Raw genomic sequence first — 18,465 nt, 5'->3', positions numbered from 1 at the left:
TCTTTATAACCAAAGGAGATTATGGCAACCCAAGGAAAACAAGACCTTCTGAGATGAGATGGAATGACCTCAAGTTACCAGCAGAGAAGGGCCTCTCTGATTAAAATAAAGCACAAACCACTTTCCCCTCCACCAGAAGAGAGACCTGCTAGAAGGGGTTATTACACCTTTTCAGATGCAACATCAAAGCTGTCATTGCTATGTAATTTACAGCCTGGTCTGCATATAAGCATCCATTCTGTGTTAATATGTGCCACCCTCCCCCTCTTCTTACTCAGAGAACCCCACTGCTGGGCAGGACATTGGGAGTCAGAAGACGTGGGCTTCAGGGAGGATAGTGTCTTTTTTTTCAGATGAAGTCTCACTTTGTCTCCCAGGCCGGAGTGCAATGGCACTATCTCGGCTCACTGCAACCTCTGCCTCCCCAGTTCAAGTGATTCTTGTGCCTCGGCCTCCCGAGTAGCTGGTATTACATAGGGCGCCTGCTACCACACCCGGCTAATGTTTTGTATTTTTAGTAGGGATGGGGTTTCACCATGTTGCCCAGGTTGATCTTGAACTCCTGACCTCAAGTGATCCACTGATAATGTCTTTTATTACCTGGGGAACGTTGGGCAAGTCACCCTGTCACACTTCATATCCCTCAATGACTCCCCATTGCCCTGTCATTTGTTCATTCAACAAACATTTACTGACTGTCCACTATGTCCTCAAAGCTGTGCACTGTGGTGAGCAAACCTGAGATGACCCCCGCCCTCCTGGAGGTTATAATCTAGTGAGAAAGGCAGAGACTGAACATAAATAACAGCGAGACAGTGTCCCATGTACATACACACACCATGGCTCTATGGTCGCCAGGGCCTGAGGTTCAAATACTGTCTTTGATCCAACAGGATGAGCTTGAACAAGGAGCTACAAGAGGGAGATGGGAAACATGGCCGCCTCCTACTACACAGACATGGCCTGGAGCAATCCCAGAGGCAGCATGGTGGTCGCTTGAGGTTCATTTGAAAGAGCCAAGGCAGGCTGGGTGCGGTGGCTCACACCTGTAATCCCAGCACTTTGGGAGGCCGAGGCGGGCAGATCACTTGAGGTCAGGAGTTCCAGACCAGCCTGGCCAACGTGGTGAAACTCCGTGCTACTAAAATAAATAAATAAATAAATAAATAAATAAATAAATAAATAAAATAGAGCCAAAGCAGAACAGGGACTTCCGTGTGTCTAGTTCCTTCCGCCCCAGAGTTGGTGAATTAAGCAGAACAGGGACTTCCGTGTGTCTAGTTCCTTCCGCCCCAGAGTTGGTGAATTAAGAGCCAACCGTGGGGCACCTTAGAGTTAGGGCGGTCCTTGTGAGTCCCAAAGCCTCCTCTCCATGGGGAGATGCTGGGTGCTAGAGATTCCTTTCCCAACGTTGTGGCTCAGCGTCTGAGGTGGGGGCGTGCCCAAGGGAGCCTCAGCTTTTCCGACCCGTTACAAGGGGATGTTTTCTCAGTTACCAGGTGGGTAGGAGTCTCAACTGGTCTCTGACTCTCTCAGAGGGAACTGATTGGTGAACGGATGTTTTTGGTGTGTCCACGGGTGGAGGGAGAGTCAGGAGCTTCTCTTCCGCCATGTTGCTGACATCACTCTCTGAACAGAGGCTCTTCAACACCCCTCTAAGGAAGCTGATTTGAACTTGAGCTACTAGCTCTCCCTACATCCAGTTACTTGGTTAAAGGAGTGGGCATTTATGGTTTTACTTCCCGAGCACCCAGTACCCTTTCTGGTGAATGCATTTTAAATTCCCACTGGGGAGGCCCCCCCACATTCTTTGGTTCCCATGGGTCTCACTTTCAACCTCTCCCTGAAGTCTGGGAATGGGCAGGTGACATGGGCCTGTCCAGTCAGAATAGTCCATGGCCTTGTCCACAGTGATTGGTACAGGGCTGACCACGTGACCCAAGTTAGACCAACGGTAATCAATCCAAAGATTTTGCAAAGTCTTCTGGGAAGAAACGCTCTCTAGCTGGTAGGGTCTTTGAACTGGTGGCTGTAGTACCGATGCTTCTGGAAACCACACTTGGAGAATCTCAGAATACAGCCAGTGGAGGAGAAAGCACTGGAGAGGAAGGGGGTGAGAGATTCAGTGGTGATGCAGAGAAAAGGGAGAGACCAAACCTAGGAATCCAGTCATTTCTGGGGCCAGGTTTTACCCCTGGACTCCTCTCTTACCTCAGCCGGTACATTCCCTTCTTGCTTAAGGCAATCTGAATTGAGTTTCTATCACCCAAAACTAAAACTGTGCTGACCACGTAGGTAACATGTTCCATTGCCGAGTCCATAGCTTGGAGCTCTGCCTGCCCCCACTCCCACACCCTGTCTTGATGAAAACAGAGCTGGGCACAGCAAATTCAGACCGTGGCCTCAGCCCACAGGGCTGTCAACACAGGGCTGAGCGCTGCACTCTCCACCCTGTACATACACAATCGCTACGCATCCGTTTTGTTGGTGAAAATTCCATTTCCAGTCTCCTCTTACCAAACTCACACTGTTTGGGAACTTCTGACGACTATACCTCACCCTGCAGAAACAGCTAGAAGCGGACTCACCTCTGCCGTGGTCTGTGGCTCGGGAGTCTAACAGTCAATTATCTCGCTGCTGATGAAACAGCAGGAGCGATGAAGACTTAGGGAGCTCACTGCAGCCAGTCATGCTAATGACCTGTCTGCAGTAACTTTGTAAACCTCCACTTTTAGGTTCATGGCTCAGCCAAAAACTGTCACTCCACACTTCAGCTTGGCAAGCATGTTTGCACGGTGGAAGTGACGTCCTTGTTGCCGTGGTTATCAACTCTCAAGAAAACCTTTGTAGTTGTTTATAAGCACCAAACCCCACATATTTGCAGAGAACCCCTTTCAGGAGCCTGTGGCACTACAGTAGCACACAAAGTTATTCCACATTTTGTTCTTTATTTTCTCAAAAACAGAGAAAACTGTTCTCTACTCAAATCTGTAAAACGCATTAGTTCACAGTTTCCGTTTTAAACCAAAATCAAACCTACTTTCATATGAATTGGGTATCCAAGGCTGCTGTTTTTCCTAAGAGGATCTCAGTAAATCCGAACACTCTGGATGACCCAGGAAGAAGAAATGTGAAAATGGAGACCAAGGCCCATTAAAAAGCCCAGGTTCGGCAAATGCGGTGGCTCACGCCTGTAATCCCAGCACTTTGGGAGGCCGAGGTGGGCAGATCACTTGAGGTCAGGAGTTTGAGGCCAGGCTGGCTAACATGGCAAGACCTTGTCCCTACTCACAATACAAAAATTAGCTGAGCATGGTGGCACGCGCCTGTAATCCCACCTACTTGGGAGGCTGAGGCAGGAGAATCACTTGAACCCAGGAGGTAGAGGTTGCAGTGAGCCAAGATTGCACCACTGCACTCCGGCCTGGGTGACAGAGTGAGACTCCATCTCAGAAAAAATATTTTAAAAAAATATGAAAATTGTCTAGTCCATGAAAGGATTCTACAAATAACAGGCCTAGAATTGGTATTTTATACTCATGGTTGACTTAGCAGCAGCCACTGATTTTATTTCAACAACAATACATATTTATTGAACACCTGTGTACCAGACTCTGTGCCTGGCATGGAGTAACTTTAGTAGATGAGCAGCCATCACTGACCTTGTCCTCTGGGAGCTTATAGCCTGGTGGGGGTGGCAGACATACACAAGAGAACAAACAAGTCCAGATTGTTACAACTGCTAGGAAGAAAACATACAGGGAGCAACCAAAGAGAATAAAGGCTAGAGTGGCTCTGAAGATCTGTCTGAGGATACAGCATTTAAGCTGAGACTCCAGGATATCATGACCAAGGAGTGGGGGACAGGCGGTACAGGGACAAGGCTCTGGAGGCAGAAGAAGAGTATGAAGCAGGGTCCTGAGACAGGATAGCACTTGCTGAGTGTGAGGAACAGAAAGGAGGCCAATGTGCTAAAGCCTCTTGGGGAAATTGGGTGGGAGCACAGGAGGTTACAGAGACAGGCAGGGGCTAGATCATGCTAATCTTTGTAGGCCATGATAAGAAATCTGAATTTCATTCTAAGTAAAATGTGCAGTGAGCCAAGATTGCACCACTGCACTCCAGCCTGCGTGACAGAGTGAGACTCCAGGGGACTAGAGATCAGTGGTGGCTGTAAGCAGGGGTGCAGCATGATCTCCTGCAAAAGGAGTGAGGAGAACAGTCCATGTTGGACATAGTAAGTTTGAGAGCCCTGTTCGACTTCCAAATGGGGATATTAATTAGGCATTTCAGATCATCAAGTCTGGAACTCAGAGGACAGATTCAGCTGGAGATATAATTTGCAAGCATATAATATAATTTGCATGTCTGTATAATTTGCATAGAGACATCTTCAAAAATATTTCAAGGTAAGTTGGAGCAAGGGGTGCCCAACTGAGAGACTGAGAGGGTAGAGTCACAAGAAGAAATCCAAGCCGGCTTGGTGCCATGGAAGCCAAAAGAAAACCGTGTTTTTAGAGGGAGGGAGTGATCAACTGGGTCAGATGCTTCGCGGAAGCTGAGTTGACTTACAGATTAATTCCAAAGCTTTGAGATTTAGAGCTAGGGCTTGGGGGAGGGGATGAAAGGATCATCTTAACAGGCTTTCCTTAGAGCCTGGGGATAATATAATAGCACAGGAAGTAAAAGTGAAAACTGCAGCCTCCAGGGCCAGATTCCCTGCAACCAAGTTCCACTTCTGCCACTGACCAATGTGGCCTTAAATAATTTTCCAAACCTCTATGAGCTTTAGCTTGTCTTTACAATGGAAATAACAATACTATCTACTCACAGGATTGTGGTAAGGACTGAATGAGTTAATAAACAGCAAGTGCTTAGAAGAAAGGACCTGGCTCAAGTTAAATGCTCTGTGAGCATTAGCTATTGGTATTATTGTTGTTGCTGTTGTTGTTGTTGTTGTTACAATAATGAATACTTAGTGCCAAGTGCTAGGTTCTACATGTATTGTCTCAGGTAGAAGCTACTGTTATATCCATTTTGCAGATGAGGAACTTGCCTAGGACTACCCAGTAAGCTCTAGGGTGGAGACTGCCTTCCTGTCCAGGTCAGACAGCCTGTGTTTTTAATCACTACTCTGCAGTTCCGCATTGTGATGCCAAGATGGCTGGTTAAAGTCCAGGACAAGGGAAAAAATGGCTGACTAAGGCACTAATTGTGTTTCTGCTTCAACTTGCATTTCCAGAGGTGCCTATTGGTTTGTAATTGGTTCTGGCATGTTTATAGGTATTACAAAACCAAATCTTATCTTACATCTCACAGGATTTAAGATGAATAAAGTGATGTGGTTGTGCTAGGTTAGAGTTGTACAAATTATGCTCCAAGAAACCCCAGTACCTTCCCCAGACAGGTTAGAGTGTGGTCCCCTAACCTGTATAAAGTTCTGGTACCAGCCAGACCTACCTAAGCTGGAACAACTCTATTCTCTGTTCTATTCACTGAGCTCTCTCTTTAGCTTTCTTTTTTTTCCTTGTCTTTCTTTTTTTTTTTTTCCTGAGACGGGGTCTCCTTCTGTTTCCTAGGCTGGAGTGCAGTGCCATAATCACAGCTCACTGCAGCCTCAACTTTCCAGGCTCAAGCAATCCTTCCACCTCAGCCTCCCAACTAACTGGGACTATAGGTGTGTGCTACTATGCCCAGCTAATATTTTTAAGGTTTTTGTTTGTTTGTTTGTTTGTTTGTTTGTAGGGACAGGGTCCCATTATTTTGCCCAGGCTTTAAGCTTTCATTTGAAGAAAATATTCTGAGGATACAAAAGCTTGAAAACCACAAGATTTGGCATTTCTCAAACTACACCTGCATCAGAATCACCTGTGGTGGTTGTTAAAATACAGGTTCCTTGACCCTACTACAACTTAAGGAATTAGCAACACTAAAGGGAGGGCCTGAGAATCTGCTTTTTAACAGCTCCCCAGCTGACCCACATGCATATTCAAGCATGAGAATTCTCAGTATTACCTCGCTTTACCTCTCTGTCTTACATAGTAGCCACTACCTATAGCTAACTTCAATTTAAACATAAATTCACAATTGGCCGGGCGCGGTGGCTCAAGCCTGTAATCCCAGCACTTTGGGAGGCCGAGGCGGGCGGATCACAAGGTCAGGAGATCGAGACCACAGTGAAACCCCGTCTCTACTAAAAATACAAAAAATTAGCCGGGCGCGGTGGCGGGCGCCTGTAGTCCCAGCTACTCAGGAGGCTGAGGCAGGAGAATGGCGGGAACCCGGGAGGCGGAGCTTGCAGTGAGCCGAGATCGCGCCACAGCACTCCAGCCTGGGCAACAGCGTGAGACTCCGTCTCAAAAAAAAAAAAAAATAAAAAATAAAAAAAAAATAAACATAAATTCACTAAAATGACATGAACTTTGTAACTCCAGTTTCTCAGTTGCACTAGGCACATTTTAAGTGCTCAAAAGCCACATGTGGCAGATACAGAACATTTCCAGTTCATAGAAAGCTCTATTGGAAAGTCTACAAGTCCCTTCCAGCCTAAATATTCTAGGAATCTCAGACTGCCTGAATGATGTACTAATGTATTTTATACTAAGGCACTAAACTCCGTCAAGATTTCCTGGAATCTTCAACTGTATTTAAGGCATAATATGCTATTAGGAATATATGATTACACCTACCATACTGGACTGAAATTACCTGTTAGATATCTATTTCCCCTGACATACTCTGAGTGCCTTGAAGGCAGGTACATGCATGTATTATTTAAGTCTGTATTCTCAGTGCTTAGGGCTTAAATAAAAACTTGGAGACTGTTTAATTGGGCCACACAACCTAAGTGAAATACAAAGCTGAAAATAGAATGTCCTCACTAAAGGCATTCACCAGTTAAAAGCATTCATACCTACTAGGATGGCTACTATCACAAAAACAAAATAACAAGTGTTGGTGACGATATGGAGAAATGGGAACTCTTGTGCACTACTGGTGGGAATGTAAACTGGTGCAGAATGTACAACGGAAAACAGTCTGGCAGTTCCTCAAGAAAGTAAACATGGAATTACCATATGATCCAGGAATTCCACTTCTGGGTATATATCCTTCCTCTGCCCCAAACTGAAAGCAGGATCTGGAACTATTTGTATATCCATATTCATAGCAGCGTAATTCACAACAACCAAAAGGTAAAAGCACCCACGTATTCATCCACGGATGAATGGATAAACAAAATATGATATGTACATACAATGGGATGTTATTTAGCCTCAAAAATGAAGGGAATTCTGATACTTGCTGTAATAGGGATGAACCTTGAGGACATTATACTAAGTAAGGCAGTAACAAAAAGACAAATACTGTATGATTCCACTTACATAAGATACCTAGAGTAGTCAAATTCATACAGACAGAAAGTAGAATGGTTATTTCCAGGGATGGGAGTGGGAAGGGGAGAGAAGGAGTTGGAATTTGATGGGTACAGAATTTCAGTTTCGCAAGATGAAAAGAATTCTGGAGATGGATTTGGCGGCAACGGTTGCACAACAATGTGAACATACTTAATGCCACTGAATTGTTCTTAAAAATAGTTAACGATAGTAATTTTTATGTTATGCATACTTCACCACAATTAAAATATTTTAAAATAAAAATTTTTTAAAAAGCATTCACTACTACCAACCAGAGAAAATATATCAGTCCTCACGGCTTTGAGAAAATGGCTTTGGAAAAACTTTGGTTCGGCATCTATCCTGCTGCACCTAGGCAGGTACTGGGGGTCAGGAGAGGTCAATGCCAAGATAAGACATGGAGGCACTATCACAAGGCTGACCAATGCATGCATGGTTCCCGCCTTCAAGGCACTCAGAGTATGTCGGGGCAATAGATATCTAACAGGTCATTTCAGTCCAATATGGTAAATGTAATAATATATTCTTAGATAGCATATTACACATCTTTAGAGACAGCTCCTGTGACAATCCCAGGCCAGAGAGACCCCCTGAGTTCTCTCAAACAGGAAGCACTCACAGTCCTCACCCATGGTCCCCTACCAGGCTGATCACCGGAATCCCCTGGAAAGGCTTCACCCTGTGGGTTCTGATTCCACATCTAGTGGTACAACAAAGACCATCTCTATTTTTGCAAAGTTGTGCAGGGGGAGTGCCAGACCTGGGAGCGCCTAATCTATAGCACTTACATTCTGCCTCATGACACTGCTTGTCCCATCTTCTCATCTGGTTTGCAAACTTCTTGAGGGAAAAGACTTTAACTTATATATCAACCTTGAGAGTCAAAATCATTTGTGGAATATCTTTTAAGACTGCAGATGCCTGGGACACACCACACATCTATTGCATCAGCATTTCTAAGCATCTGGGTTTTTTAAAAAGCCCCCAAAAGGGATTCTCATACACACTCCTAAAGGGAGACCCACTGCCTTACAGACTATCAGAGTGCTTGATACAGAGAAGCTGTGCAATGTTTGCTGACAGACAGAAGGAAGTCCCTTTGAATAAGACATCTAATAGGGGAAAGGTATGTGTATTCATCTGTGTTACTTATTCTAATCTTTTTCTATGAATATTCTGCATATGGTTTAGACCACATGATAAATAACTAACAATAACAATTAGCATTTAGTGAGCACCTAAGATGTGCCAAGTACTGTTCATGTGCTTTAGATGTACTATCCCATTTAATTCTCAAAACAATCCTATGTAGGAGGGAAGTACTGTTATCAGGAAGCTGAGTATTTCAGTCCATCTATCCTGCTCTAGCAGAGTGACTGAGGCTGGGTAATTAATAAAGAAAAGAGGTTTATTTGGCTCTTGGTTCTGCAGGTTGTACAAGAAGCACGGTGCCAGCATCTGCTTCTGGTGAGGGCCTCAGGTTGCTTCCACTCGTGGCAGAAGGGGAAGGGGAGCCAGCATGTGCAGAGATCAGATGGTGACAGAAGGAAGCAGGGGAGGGGCTAGGATCTTTTAAAGGAACAGCTGTCACGGGAACTAACAGTGAGAACTCATTCATGAGGGATCCGCCTCTATGACCCAAACATTTCCCATTAGGCGCCCCCACCTTCAACATTGGGGATCATAGTTCAATATGAGGTTTAAAGCAGTCAAATATCCAAACCTTGGTGCCAAACCTTATGGCACCGAGGCACAGAGAAATTAAGTCACTTCCTCAAAAATAAACCTTTCTTTTTTTTAACATGACAGTTATATTAATAAGTGTTCTCATAACTTATCTTCTTTTTAATGGCTGCATTATTTTACCCTAATTTGTTTTTCATCCTTCTACCTCTAATTCATTAACCCATTGCTCATAGTAGAGCAGGATTTTGTCTCATTTGTAACAGTTTACCATTTTAAATGATGCTCCAATGGACATCTTTGTGCAAGGGCTGTTTGCCATATTTCTGAAAAATTGTCCTTAGGAAAATCATGAGGAAATGTTTTGATGGTGAATGGGGCTAAACAGTGTGCACGAGTCTTTCTGAGGGGAATGTGCTGAATGGGCCAGGGAAGCCCTTCTCCCTGGAAGGTGTTAAATCTCAAAACAAAGAAACAAACAGACAAACAAACTCACTCCTAAGGGGTACAGATGAGATGCCTGGAGGCACAGAAAGGAGGAAATGTACCCAGACTCACATGACCAGCAAACAGCAGAACCAGGAGAGGAACCTGGTTTAACCATTTTAACCATCAGGCCCAGCTGTCCAGTCAAGGTATTCTTCCCCCATGACTCCCTCATCAACCATCAGCATAAGAAACAAAAACGAATGACAGTAGCAAGAAAGAGCCTTTCCCATCAACCAGGGACCACACAAAAACGTACCTGCCGTGACACAAGAAAAACATCCGTCTCACTTCCCTGGCAAGAAATCTGGAAGCACTCACTCAGAGTAACACAGAGTTCCTGCCCTCAAGGTGCTTACCCTTTAGATGCTGAGATAAAGTGGAAACAAAGGGAAGGCAATAACAAGGCCCACCATGCACCAGGTACTGTGGGCGCTTTCTATCATTATATACGTTTGAAATGGGTTGAATTGCGTCCTCTCGCTAAAATTGGAGATTTTAGCCACCACGCTTATCCATGAATGTGGATTTACTTGGAAACAGGGTCTTTGCAAATATAATTAAGGTGGTGATTAAGATGAGGTCACATGGGAGAAGGACAGTCCTGCAATCCAGTACGACTGCTGTGCTTATAAGGGAGAAGAGAGGCACCCAGGCAGAATGCCACAGGACAACACAGGCAGGAACTGGAGTGATGAGGCTGCAAGCCGAGGAACAACAAGGACTGCTGGTGACACCAGAAGCTAGGAAGAGGCAAGGAAGGATTCTCCCCTACAGGTTTCAGAGGGAGCACGACTCTGCCAACACCTTGATCTTGAACTTCTGGCCTCCAAACTGTGAGACAATACATTTCTTTCTTTCTTTCTTTGAGACAGAGTCTCACTCTGTCACCCAGGCTGGAGGGCAGTGACGCGATCTTGGCTCACTGCAACCTCTACCTCCCAGGTTCAAGCAATTCTCCTGCTCAGCCTCCCAAGTAGCTGGGATTACAGGCACCTGCCACTAGGCCCAGCTAATTTTGTATTTTTAGTAGAGATGGGGTTTCACCATGTTAGCCAGGCTGGTCTCGAACTCCTGATCTTAGGTAATCCACCCACCTCAGTCTCCCAAAGTGCTGGGATTACAGGTGTGAGCCACCGTGCCCAGCCATATTTCTGTTGTTTTGAGCCACCGAGTTTGTGGTACTTTGTCACGGCTGCCCCAGGAAACTAATGGAACATTTTCTAGTCTTTTAGCTCCATCAAAGCAGAAGCTGCTTTTGTTTCCCTTGTTATCCTGGCAGCTTGCACAGACCCTGGCACATAGTAGGTCACCAGAAAAGTGATTAAAAACTAAAGTATACATGTAGTAAGGGGAGGAACCATGTTTTTTATCTCCACTGAGAGACTTGAGCAAATTAGGTGCTCAGGAAACATTTGTAGAATGAATATGTTTTCTAAAAACAAATGAAGGATAAGCTCAAGAAGGCTTTGCCATGAGTCTTATTCATGTATTTCCCCAGGACGGAGCGTAGGACCTGGCACACAGTCGCTGTTTAATAAATTTTAAAGGCGGGGGGGGAAATAGGAAATGAGGGAGGAAGATAAGACCAGGATCATCACTTCCCATCTCTCGGTTTAGCCAGAACCTTACTTTATGTATCTAACTGAGGTACAGTCAATGCTGTGAAACAACCAGTTGAATTTTAAATAGACTCAATTATTTTGAAAGGGCTTTCGCAGCAGAACTTAAATACTGTTTTTCTAAAACGCATTTCTTTTTCTTTTACATCCAGAAATCATAAGGCTTCCTAACCCTTCCAACTATGTTAGCAATGCAGAGTTGAGAGGTCAGCCTTCTGCGTTCAGCTCCAGGGACACGTTTCCCGTCCATGTGCAGCATGCATTCCTGACCCCTGCCCTGCAGCCAAAAAGGGACATCAGCTGGGCTCAGGGAAATTCAATTTGGGCTGACAGCCGGCGGCATGATAATGACAGGGCATCTGCTTGACATTTGGAAAGGCAAAAGAGGGAGGAGGCGTCACAGAGGTTTCTCATGGGCTTGGCTGAGGAGGGTCTAAAGTTTCGGTCACTTCTTTTCTACATATGGAGAAAAACCTGAACATAAGGCCAACTGATTTCTACTGCTGGCTCAAAATTTAGAATTCAATTCCACTTCCATGTGCTGTGCTCCTGTCTCTCTGATGGTATTTGGGGTGAATAAAGGAAACAGGTCTTGTTCTTTATTCCCTTGAGTTTTCCCAGGGATGACAGCTGCATTGCTGTGGACTGTGATGTTATTCATTCATTCATTCATTCATTCATTCACTTATTTATGAGAATTTTGTTGTCATTATTGTTGTTGAGAAAGAGTCCCACTTTGTCACCCAGGCTGGAGTGCAGCGGCACAATCTTAGCTCACTGCAACCTCTGTCTCCTAGGTTCAAGCGATTCTCTTGCCTCAGCCTCCCAAGGCGCACACCACCATGCCTGGCTAATTTTTGTATTTCTAGTAGAGACAGGGTTTCGCTGTGTTGGCCAGGCTGGTCTCAAACTCCTGGCCTCAGGTGATCCACCCTCCTTGGCCTCCCAAAGTGCTAGGATTATAGGCATGAGCCACCATGCCCAGCCCACATATTGATTTTAAATAAGAGGTCCCTGTCCACACGTCTTGGTAAATGAAGTCTCTGTTCCTGCGATTCCCTTGTCTGCTATTGAACTCACAAGGGCGGCAATTACCTACCCCATGGAACGTCAGGTAGGTTCACAACTGTGACAGTGACAAGAAAAGCTGACCCCTTCTTATGCCAGTTAAGCAAGGGATGGGGAGAACTGCTTTATATTTCTTGATATGGCCCTCCTGTGGTCAGCTTACCCACTGATGTGGGAACTTTTCCCCCATCAAAGGAGTTGGTTGAGAGACACATCTATGTTATTTTAGCAGATGAGCCTGTGGGGCTGGGTTAGCTTCCATGCCCCTCCTGTGGCCCCAGGGCATCCCACACTGAACCTAGCCTGGTGGCTGCTAATCTGAATGGCATTTACCTCTTTCCTTTTCCTCTAGATAAGAAGCCCCATGAGGGCAGGGTCATGTTTACAGCATGCACCTTTGTATCCCAGGCATCCTAGCCAGGTTCCTGGCACATAAGTAATAAGCAGTTATCAATATAAGTTAGATGAATGAATGAATGAATGAATGAATCAATCAATCAATCAATCAGAGGAATAATGGTGCTGGCCTTGTGTTACAGCTAAGAGCACAGGTTTTGGATAATCAGGCGAGTGTAGTTTTCACTCATGCTCCACCACTTTCCAGCTACATGACATGTTTTTATTGACATATAAGATACATACACAAAATTATCTGTCATAAGTATGTCATGCAAGGAATTTTTACACTAATGAAACATCACCCAGATCAGGAAACAGCAGATTAGCAGAACCACAGAAACCTGCCTTATGCTCCCTTTAAGTCGCTATCCCCTACCCACCCAAGGGTAGACCATGGATGGCATCTGACAAGTTACTATCCTCTCTGACTCTTATTTTCTATTGGGAAAAACAGTACTTACCATGCTATGAGAATACAATTTAAAAATAATAATGGCATAGCAGTAATAGTAGTAGAAGAGAAGTAGAAGTAGTCACAACAGTACTAGCAGCAGCAGAAGTGACAGTAGAAGCAGTAGTGGTAACATTAGTAGAAGCAGCAGACATGGTAAAAGTATTAATAGTAATAATGGTAACAGAAGTAGCAGCAGTCATAGCAGAAGTAGCAGTGGCAGTAGTAGTAGAAGTACTAGAGAGATACTAGTAGCAATAGTAGTAGTCATAATGGCTAAAACTTATATAGCACTTACCGTGTACCAGGCACCGTTCCAAGTGCTTTACCTTAACTCAACTAGTGCTCAAAACAACCCTTGTAAGTCTGCATAAAATAGGAGAGAACAGGAAGAAGCCAAGGCACAGAGAAGTCAAGTAGCTTTTCCAAGGTCACAGAACTACAAAACCATGGATCCAGAATGCAAACTCCAGCATGCTGGCTGCAGAGCCTATCCTGTCAGCAGAATCCTCTAAGAACAAGTAGCGTGGCAAGAAAAGATCTGTCCTCCAATATCTGCTCTCTTCTTCTATAATAACAACTCTCAATTTGGTAAGCACACAGTCATGCAGAATAAAGATTCCACTTCCCAGCTTTCTCTGCCGCAAAATGTAGCCAGAGAACTAAATTCTGGACAGTAGAATATAAGTAGGAGCAGGAGGTGCAACTTCCAGGAAACATCCTTAAAGGATGGGGCGTGCCTTTCTTCGTCTCGTTCCTTCCTCCTGCTGTTAGATGTGATGGCTAGAGCAGAAGCAGCTAAAATGGGGCCATGAGGTGACCTTGGGAATAGAGGCTCATATGACAGACAAACGAGAGAAAAAGCCCAGGTCTCTCATAGATTGCTGTAGAAAATCTGTACTACTTGTACCTGAACTTTTAGGTAAGAGAGACACTTCTCTAAGCCAATGTTCTTTTAGATTTTATGTCATTGTCAGCAGAACCTGATTCTAATAATGCACTGAGTTATTGCAATTATAATTAATATCACCTAAAAAGATACCTGCAAAATGAATGCCATTTTGTGCTGGACTCGACTTATAAAAAGAAAAAAACAAAATAAACATGACTTTGGGTAATCCTATAATAGACAAATTTTGAAAATAAAAGTAAAGCTTCATTTACCCTGGAAGGCAGTATCATGTCTGAATCATACCAAAATCTCTCAGGTTGACCTCTCTGCCTCCAGCCTCTCACCTCACCCACCCATTCAGGACACATTTGTTTATCTCATCATCCTTTAAAAACTATTTTCAACCTAAAAATTTAAGTAATTACAATGCCCTATGTGCCTACTTAATGTAAAACACTTTACTACACATTTTTTCTAAACTACACCAAAAAATCTGAAACATAAATATTAACCCTTTTTCAAGGATAAGAAAACAGAAGAAACAGAGAAAGTCAGTGTCTTTTTTTTTTTTTTTTTTCCAGGCCGGAGTATAACGGCGCAATCTCAGTTTATCGCAACCTCCGCCTCCCGGGTTCAAGAGATTCTCCGGCCTCAGCCTCCCAAGTAGCTGGGATTACAGGCACGCGCCACCACACCCAGCTAATTTTGTATTTTTAGTAGAGACGGGGTTTCTCCATGTTGGTTAGACTGGTCTCGAACTCCCAACCTCAGGTGATCCGCCCGTCTCGGCCTCCAAAAGTGCTGGGATTACAGGCATGAGCCACTGCGCCCGGCTGAAAGTCAGTATCTTGTGTGAGATCACACAGCAAGTCAGTGCCAGGGCCAGGATTCAACCACCCCTTCTATCACCCACACACTTTCCACCACGTGGACTTCTTAGAAACCCAGGCCCCAATAGGTCAACCCTGTGCCAGTCAGTCCGCCAGCTTTTTAAGATTCTCAGACTCTACAAGTTTTCCCGGCCTAGCTTTTCATGGTTCTTCCTGTCCAGTCTAATTTTTATCATCCTCTAACACAAACTTTCATCCACTGAGGCCAGGCTCCTTAGACTCTTCATCATGTGTCCCTACACCAGGCCTCAGTATTCCCAGCTGCAAAATGGAATAAGTCATACCTCTACCTCTCCCAAGAGGTGACATGGCATAGTGTATTAAAAAAAAAAAAAATACAAGGGTCCTGCAGTAAGGGAAAACTGACTTACATCTAGCTGGGCAAGTTCTTTATCTGTAAAATGAATGTAGAAATTCTTTTTTTTTTTTTTTAGATGAAGTCTTGTTCTTGACCCCCAGGCTGGGGTGCAGTGGCGTGATCTCAGCCCACTGCAACCTCTGCTTCTGGGGTTCAAGTGATTCTCCTTCTTCAGCCTCCCGAGTAGCTGGGATTACAGGCGCCTGCCACCACGCCCGGCTAATTTTTTGTATTTTTAGTAGAGATGGGGTTTCACCATGTTGGCCAGGTTGGTCTCGAACTACTGACCTCAGGTGATCCACCCGCCTTGGCCTCCCAAAGTGCTGGGGTTACAGGCGTGAGCCACTGCACCCAGCCGAAAGTAGAAATTCTTACTTGGCAGGATTGTTGGGTGGAGTAAATGAAATTTTATTTTATTGTATTTTTAATTTTTAATTTTAATTTTTATTTTTGAGAGGGAGTCTCACTATGTTGCCCAGGCTGGAGTGTAGTGGCGCAATCTTGGCTTACTGCAACCTTCGCCTCCCGGGTTCAAGCAATTCTCCTGCCTCAGCCTCCCAAGTAGCTGAGATTATAGTCACATGCTACCACGCCCAGTGAATTTTTATATTTTAGTAGAGACAAGGTTTCACCATGTTGGTCAGGCTGGTTTTAAACTCCTGACCTCAAACGATCCACCCACCTCAGCCTCCCAAAGTGCTGGGATTACAGGCTTGAGCCACCACGTCCGGCCTGAAATGTTTTTAAAGAACCTAAAACACAGTGGACTCCTATAGCACCTTATATTGTTGATGGTGTCACTGTTGTTGCTACTCTCGACTTCTTATAGGTACCACCACTCAGACAACTTTCCTTATAAATAAAGGCAATGGATAATGTGACAGAAAACATAGTAGACAGTCTACACCTGTACAAATGCTAGAGATCTGTTCTCTGATAACAATCGTGCCAACAGTCTCTGTTAGATTCCAGTGCTTGTGTTTGATAAAATTCTGCATTTCAACTCCCAAGAAGAATCCCACTGTATCTCCCAGGCCAGGTTTTCTGGACAGGGTGGGCTAGAGATCACTCACCGATTCCATAGTGAATCTCTCGACGAAAAACTGGAGAGCCTGGAGGCTGAAGATCTCATGTCTCAGCCGTCACATCAGAAAATGACCTGGATGGGGGCAGGACAAAAAGGGGACAAGAGTCATCCAGTGAAACTGGGCAGAAGACATTGTCTCAGACCAACATGGGATTTCATTTGGAGGCTGCACCTTTGTCAGGAATGTTCTTGCACCACAGAGTGGCTGTCAGAAATATGAAGGAAACTACTATTTCAGCTTCCTACGGTGGGGCTGATACCTCCGTCATTGAATCTCTATGCAAGTAAGTGCTCAGGAATCCTTCCGGCATTCTATTTCTAGCTCTACGTTGGAGAGCAATTTACAAGTCATTAACTTCTCTAGACCTAGGCTCCTAAACATAAAATTAAAGGTGCTGATGGATGCAACACACAGACAGACAGACGCCTGCAGCTGTGTGCCCACGAGAAAGCAAAAGTGTTCACCCAGCAAAGGAAATCAGTTCCAGGATGAAGGCAGATATAGATGAATACACATATTTCAGGACAGCCCCTCTGAACCTGGGAGAGGATTTTAATTAATTCATGCATACCAAAGCTTAATTAATTGCTGAGTGCACAGAGCACAGGAAGTCTGGGATAAAAGCTGTTACATAAGGGAACAGCTTCAATATTTGCAGAATGGAGGGAAACAGAGGTGGGGATATAAAAATAAATTGAGCCAAGGGACCTCCTTGGTTTTTATCCAGTGATTCCTAGCTCAGTGTGTCATCTCCATCCAGGGCCAAAAACCGAGGGACATCTCGGTTCCACCATCTCCCTCACCCCTATAACCAACCCATCCCCAATTCATGTCTACTTTACTTCCTAAAGATCTCTCCACTTATCTCTCCCCACCTCCACTGGTCCAGCTCTGGACCAAGCCTCCATGATTCTTACCTGGGCCACTGCCACTGCCTCCTAACTGATCTCCCCTCGTCACCATTTCTCCCTCTGAAATCTAGTCTTCCATGCTGAAAGCAGAATAATCTTTTGTGGTGTTTTTTTTTTTTTTTAACCTTTTATTACAGGGAATTGTGTACAGACATAAAAACAGAGAAGTGTATCATATACCACCTGAACCCACCACCCAGTCTAATCACATTAACCCATAATCACACCCACCCCATCCAAACCCTCATCCTTCCTGCCCGTGCATTATTATTTTGAGGAAATTTCCAGATATCTTATCATTTCAGTCATAAATATTACCACATGGATTTCTAAGATAAGGTCTCTGGAAAAAATATCACAGTAAAACTACTACCATATCTTAAAAAGATAGCAATAATTCCTTGATATCATCAAATATTCACACAATGTTCAAATCCTTAATAGTCTCATAAATGTCAAACATGGTGTTTTTAACAAGTGTTTTTTTGAAAAAAAAACAAAACAAAAAAACCCAGATCTAAATAAGACTGACACTTAACAATTGAGTGATATGAAGAATACAATTTTGAAAACACAAATTTGATTGTGTCATCCCTCAACTCTCTATCACTAGCTTAACATTCCTCAATAGCTTCTCAGTGCTTCAGCTAAAAATCCAAATCACTGAACATGTTCTGACTCTTGCTCACCTATCTGACCTTATCCTGTCTACCAGGCACAATGCTGCAGCCATGGGACGCTTTCTTTTTCTTTTTAAATTATTATTATTATTATTATTGTGCGTGTGTGTGTGTGTGTGTGTGTGTGTGATGGACTTTTGCTCTTGTTGCCCAGGCTGGAGTGCAGTGGCGCAATCTCGGCTCACGGCAACCTCCGCCTCCCAGGTTCAAGCAATTCTCCTCCCTCAGCCTCCCAAGTAGCTGGGATTACAGGAGCCTACCACCACACTCGGTTAATTTTTTGTATTTTCAGTAGAGACGGGGTTCTGCCATGTTGAGCAGGCTGGTCTCGAACTCCTGACCTCAGGTGATCTGCCCACTTTGGCCTCCCAAAGTGCTGGGATTACAGGTGTGGGCCACCGCGCCCGGCCTGTAGGACATTTTCTTAGATTCTGGAACATGCTGCAGTTGTTCCACCACAGGTCCTTTGCCCGTGCTGTTCTCTCTGCCTGGAAGGCTTCTTCTCTCATCTTCTGTGCCTAG

General features: G+C 44.4%; 1 protein-coding gene across 5 annotated transcripts in view; it reads right to left on the bottom strand.

Moving 5' to 3' along the window:
* Positions 1-18,465, bottom strand: part of ASAP1 (ArfGAP with SH3 domain, ankyrin repeat and PH domain 1) — a 395,931-nt gene that overhangs the window by 337,220 nt on the left and 40,246 nt on the right. For 4 of the 5 annotated variants that reach the window (XM_050801573.1, XM_050801576.1, XM_050801575.1 and 1 more), the window contains exon 2: positions 16,338-16,423. In XM_050801573.1, coding sequence (XP_050657530.1) covers positions 16,338-16,396 — 59 coding nt within the window. In that variant the 5' untranslated portion in view covers positions 16,397-16,423. Of the gene's footprint in view, positions 1-16,337; positions 16,424-18,465 lie in introns of those variants that run through there. The other variant, XM_050801578.1, reaches the window with a different exon arrangement.

Source organism: Macaca thibetana, chromosome 8 (genome assembly GCF_024542745.1).
Source record: "Macaca thibetana thibetana isolate TM-01 chromosome 8, ASM2454274v1, whole genome shotgun sequence".
Taxonomy (NCBI): Eukaryota; Metazoa; Chordata; class Mammalia; order Primates; family Cercopithecidae; genus Macaca; species Macaca thibetana.
Note: the sequence above shows the minus strand (reverse complement) of the source record. Positions and strands in the feature narration are given on the sequence as shown.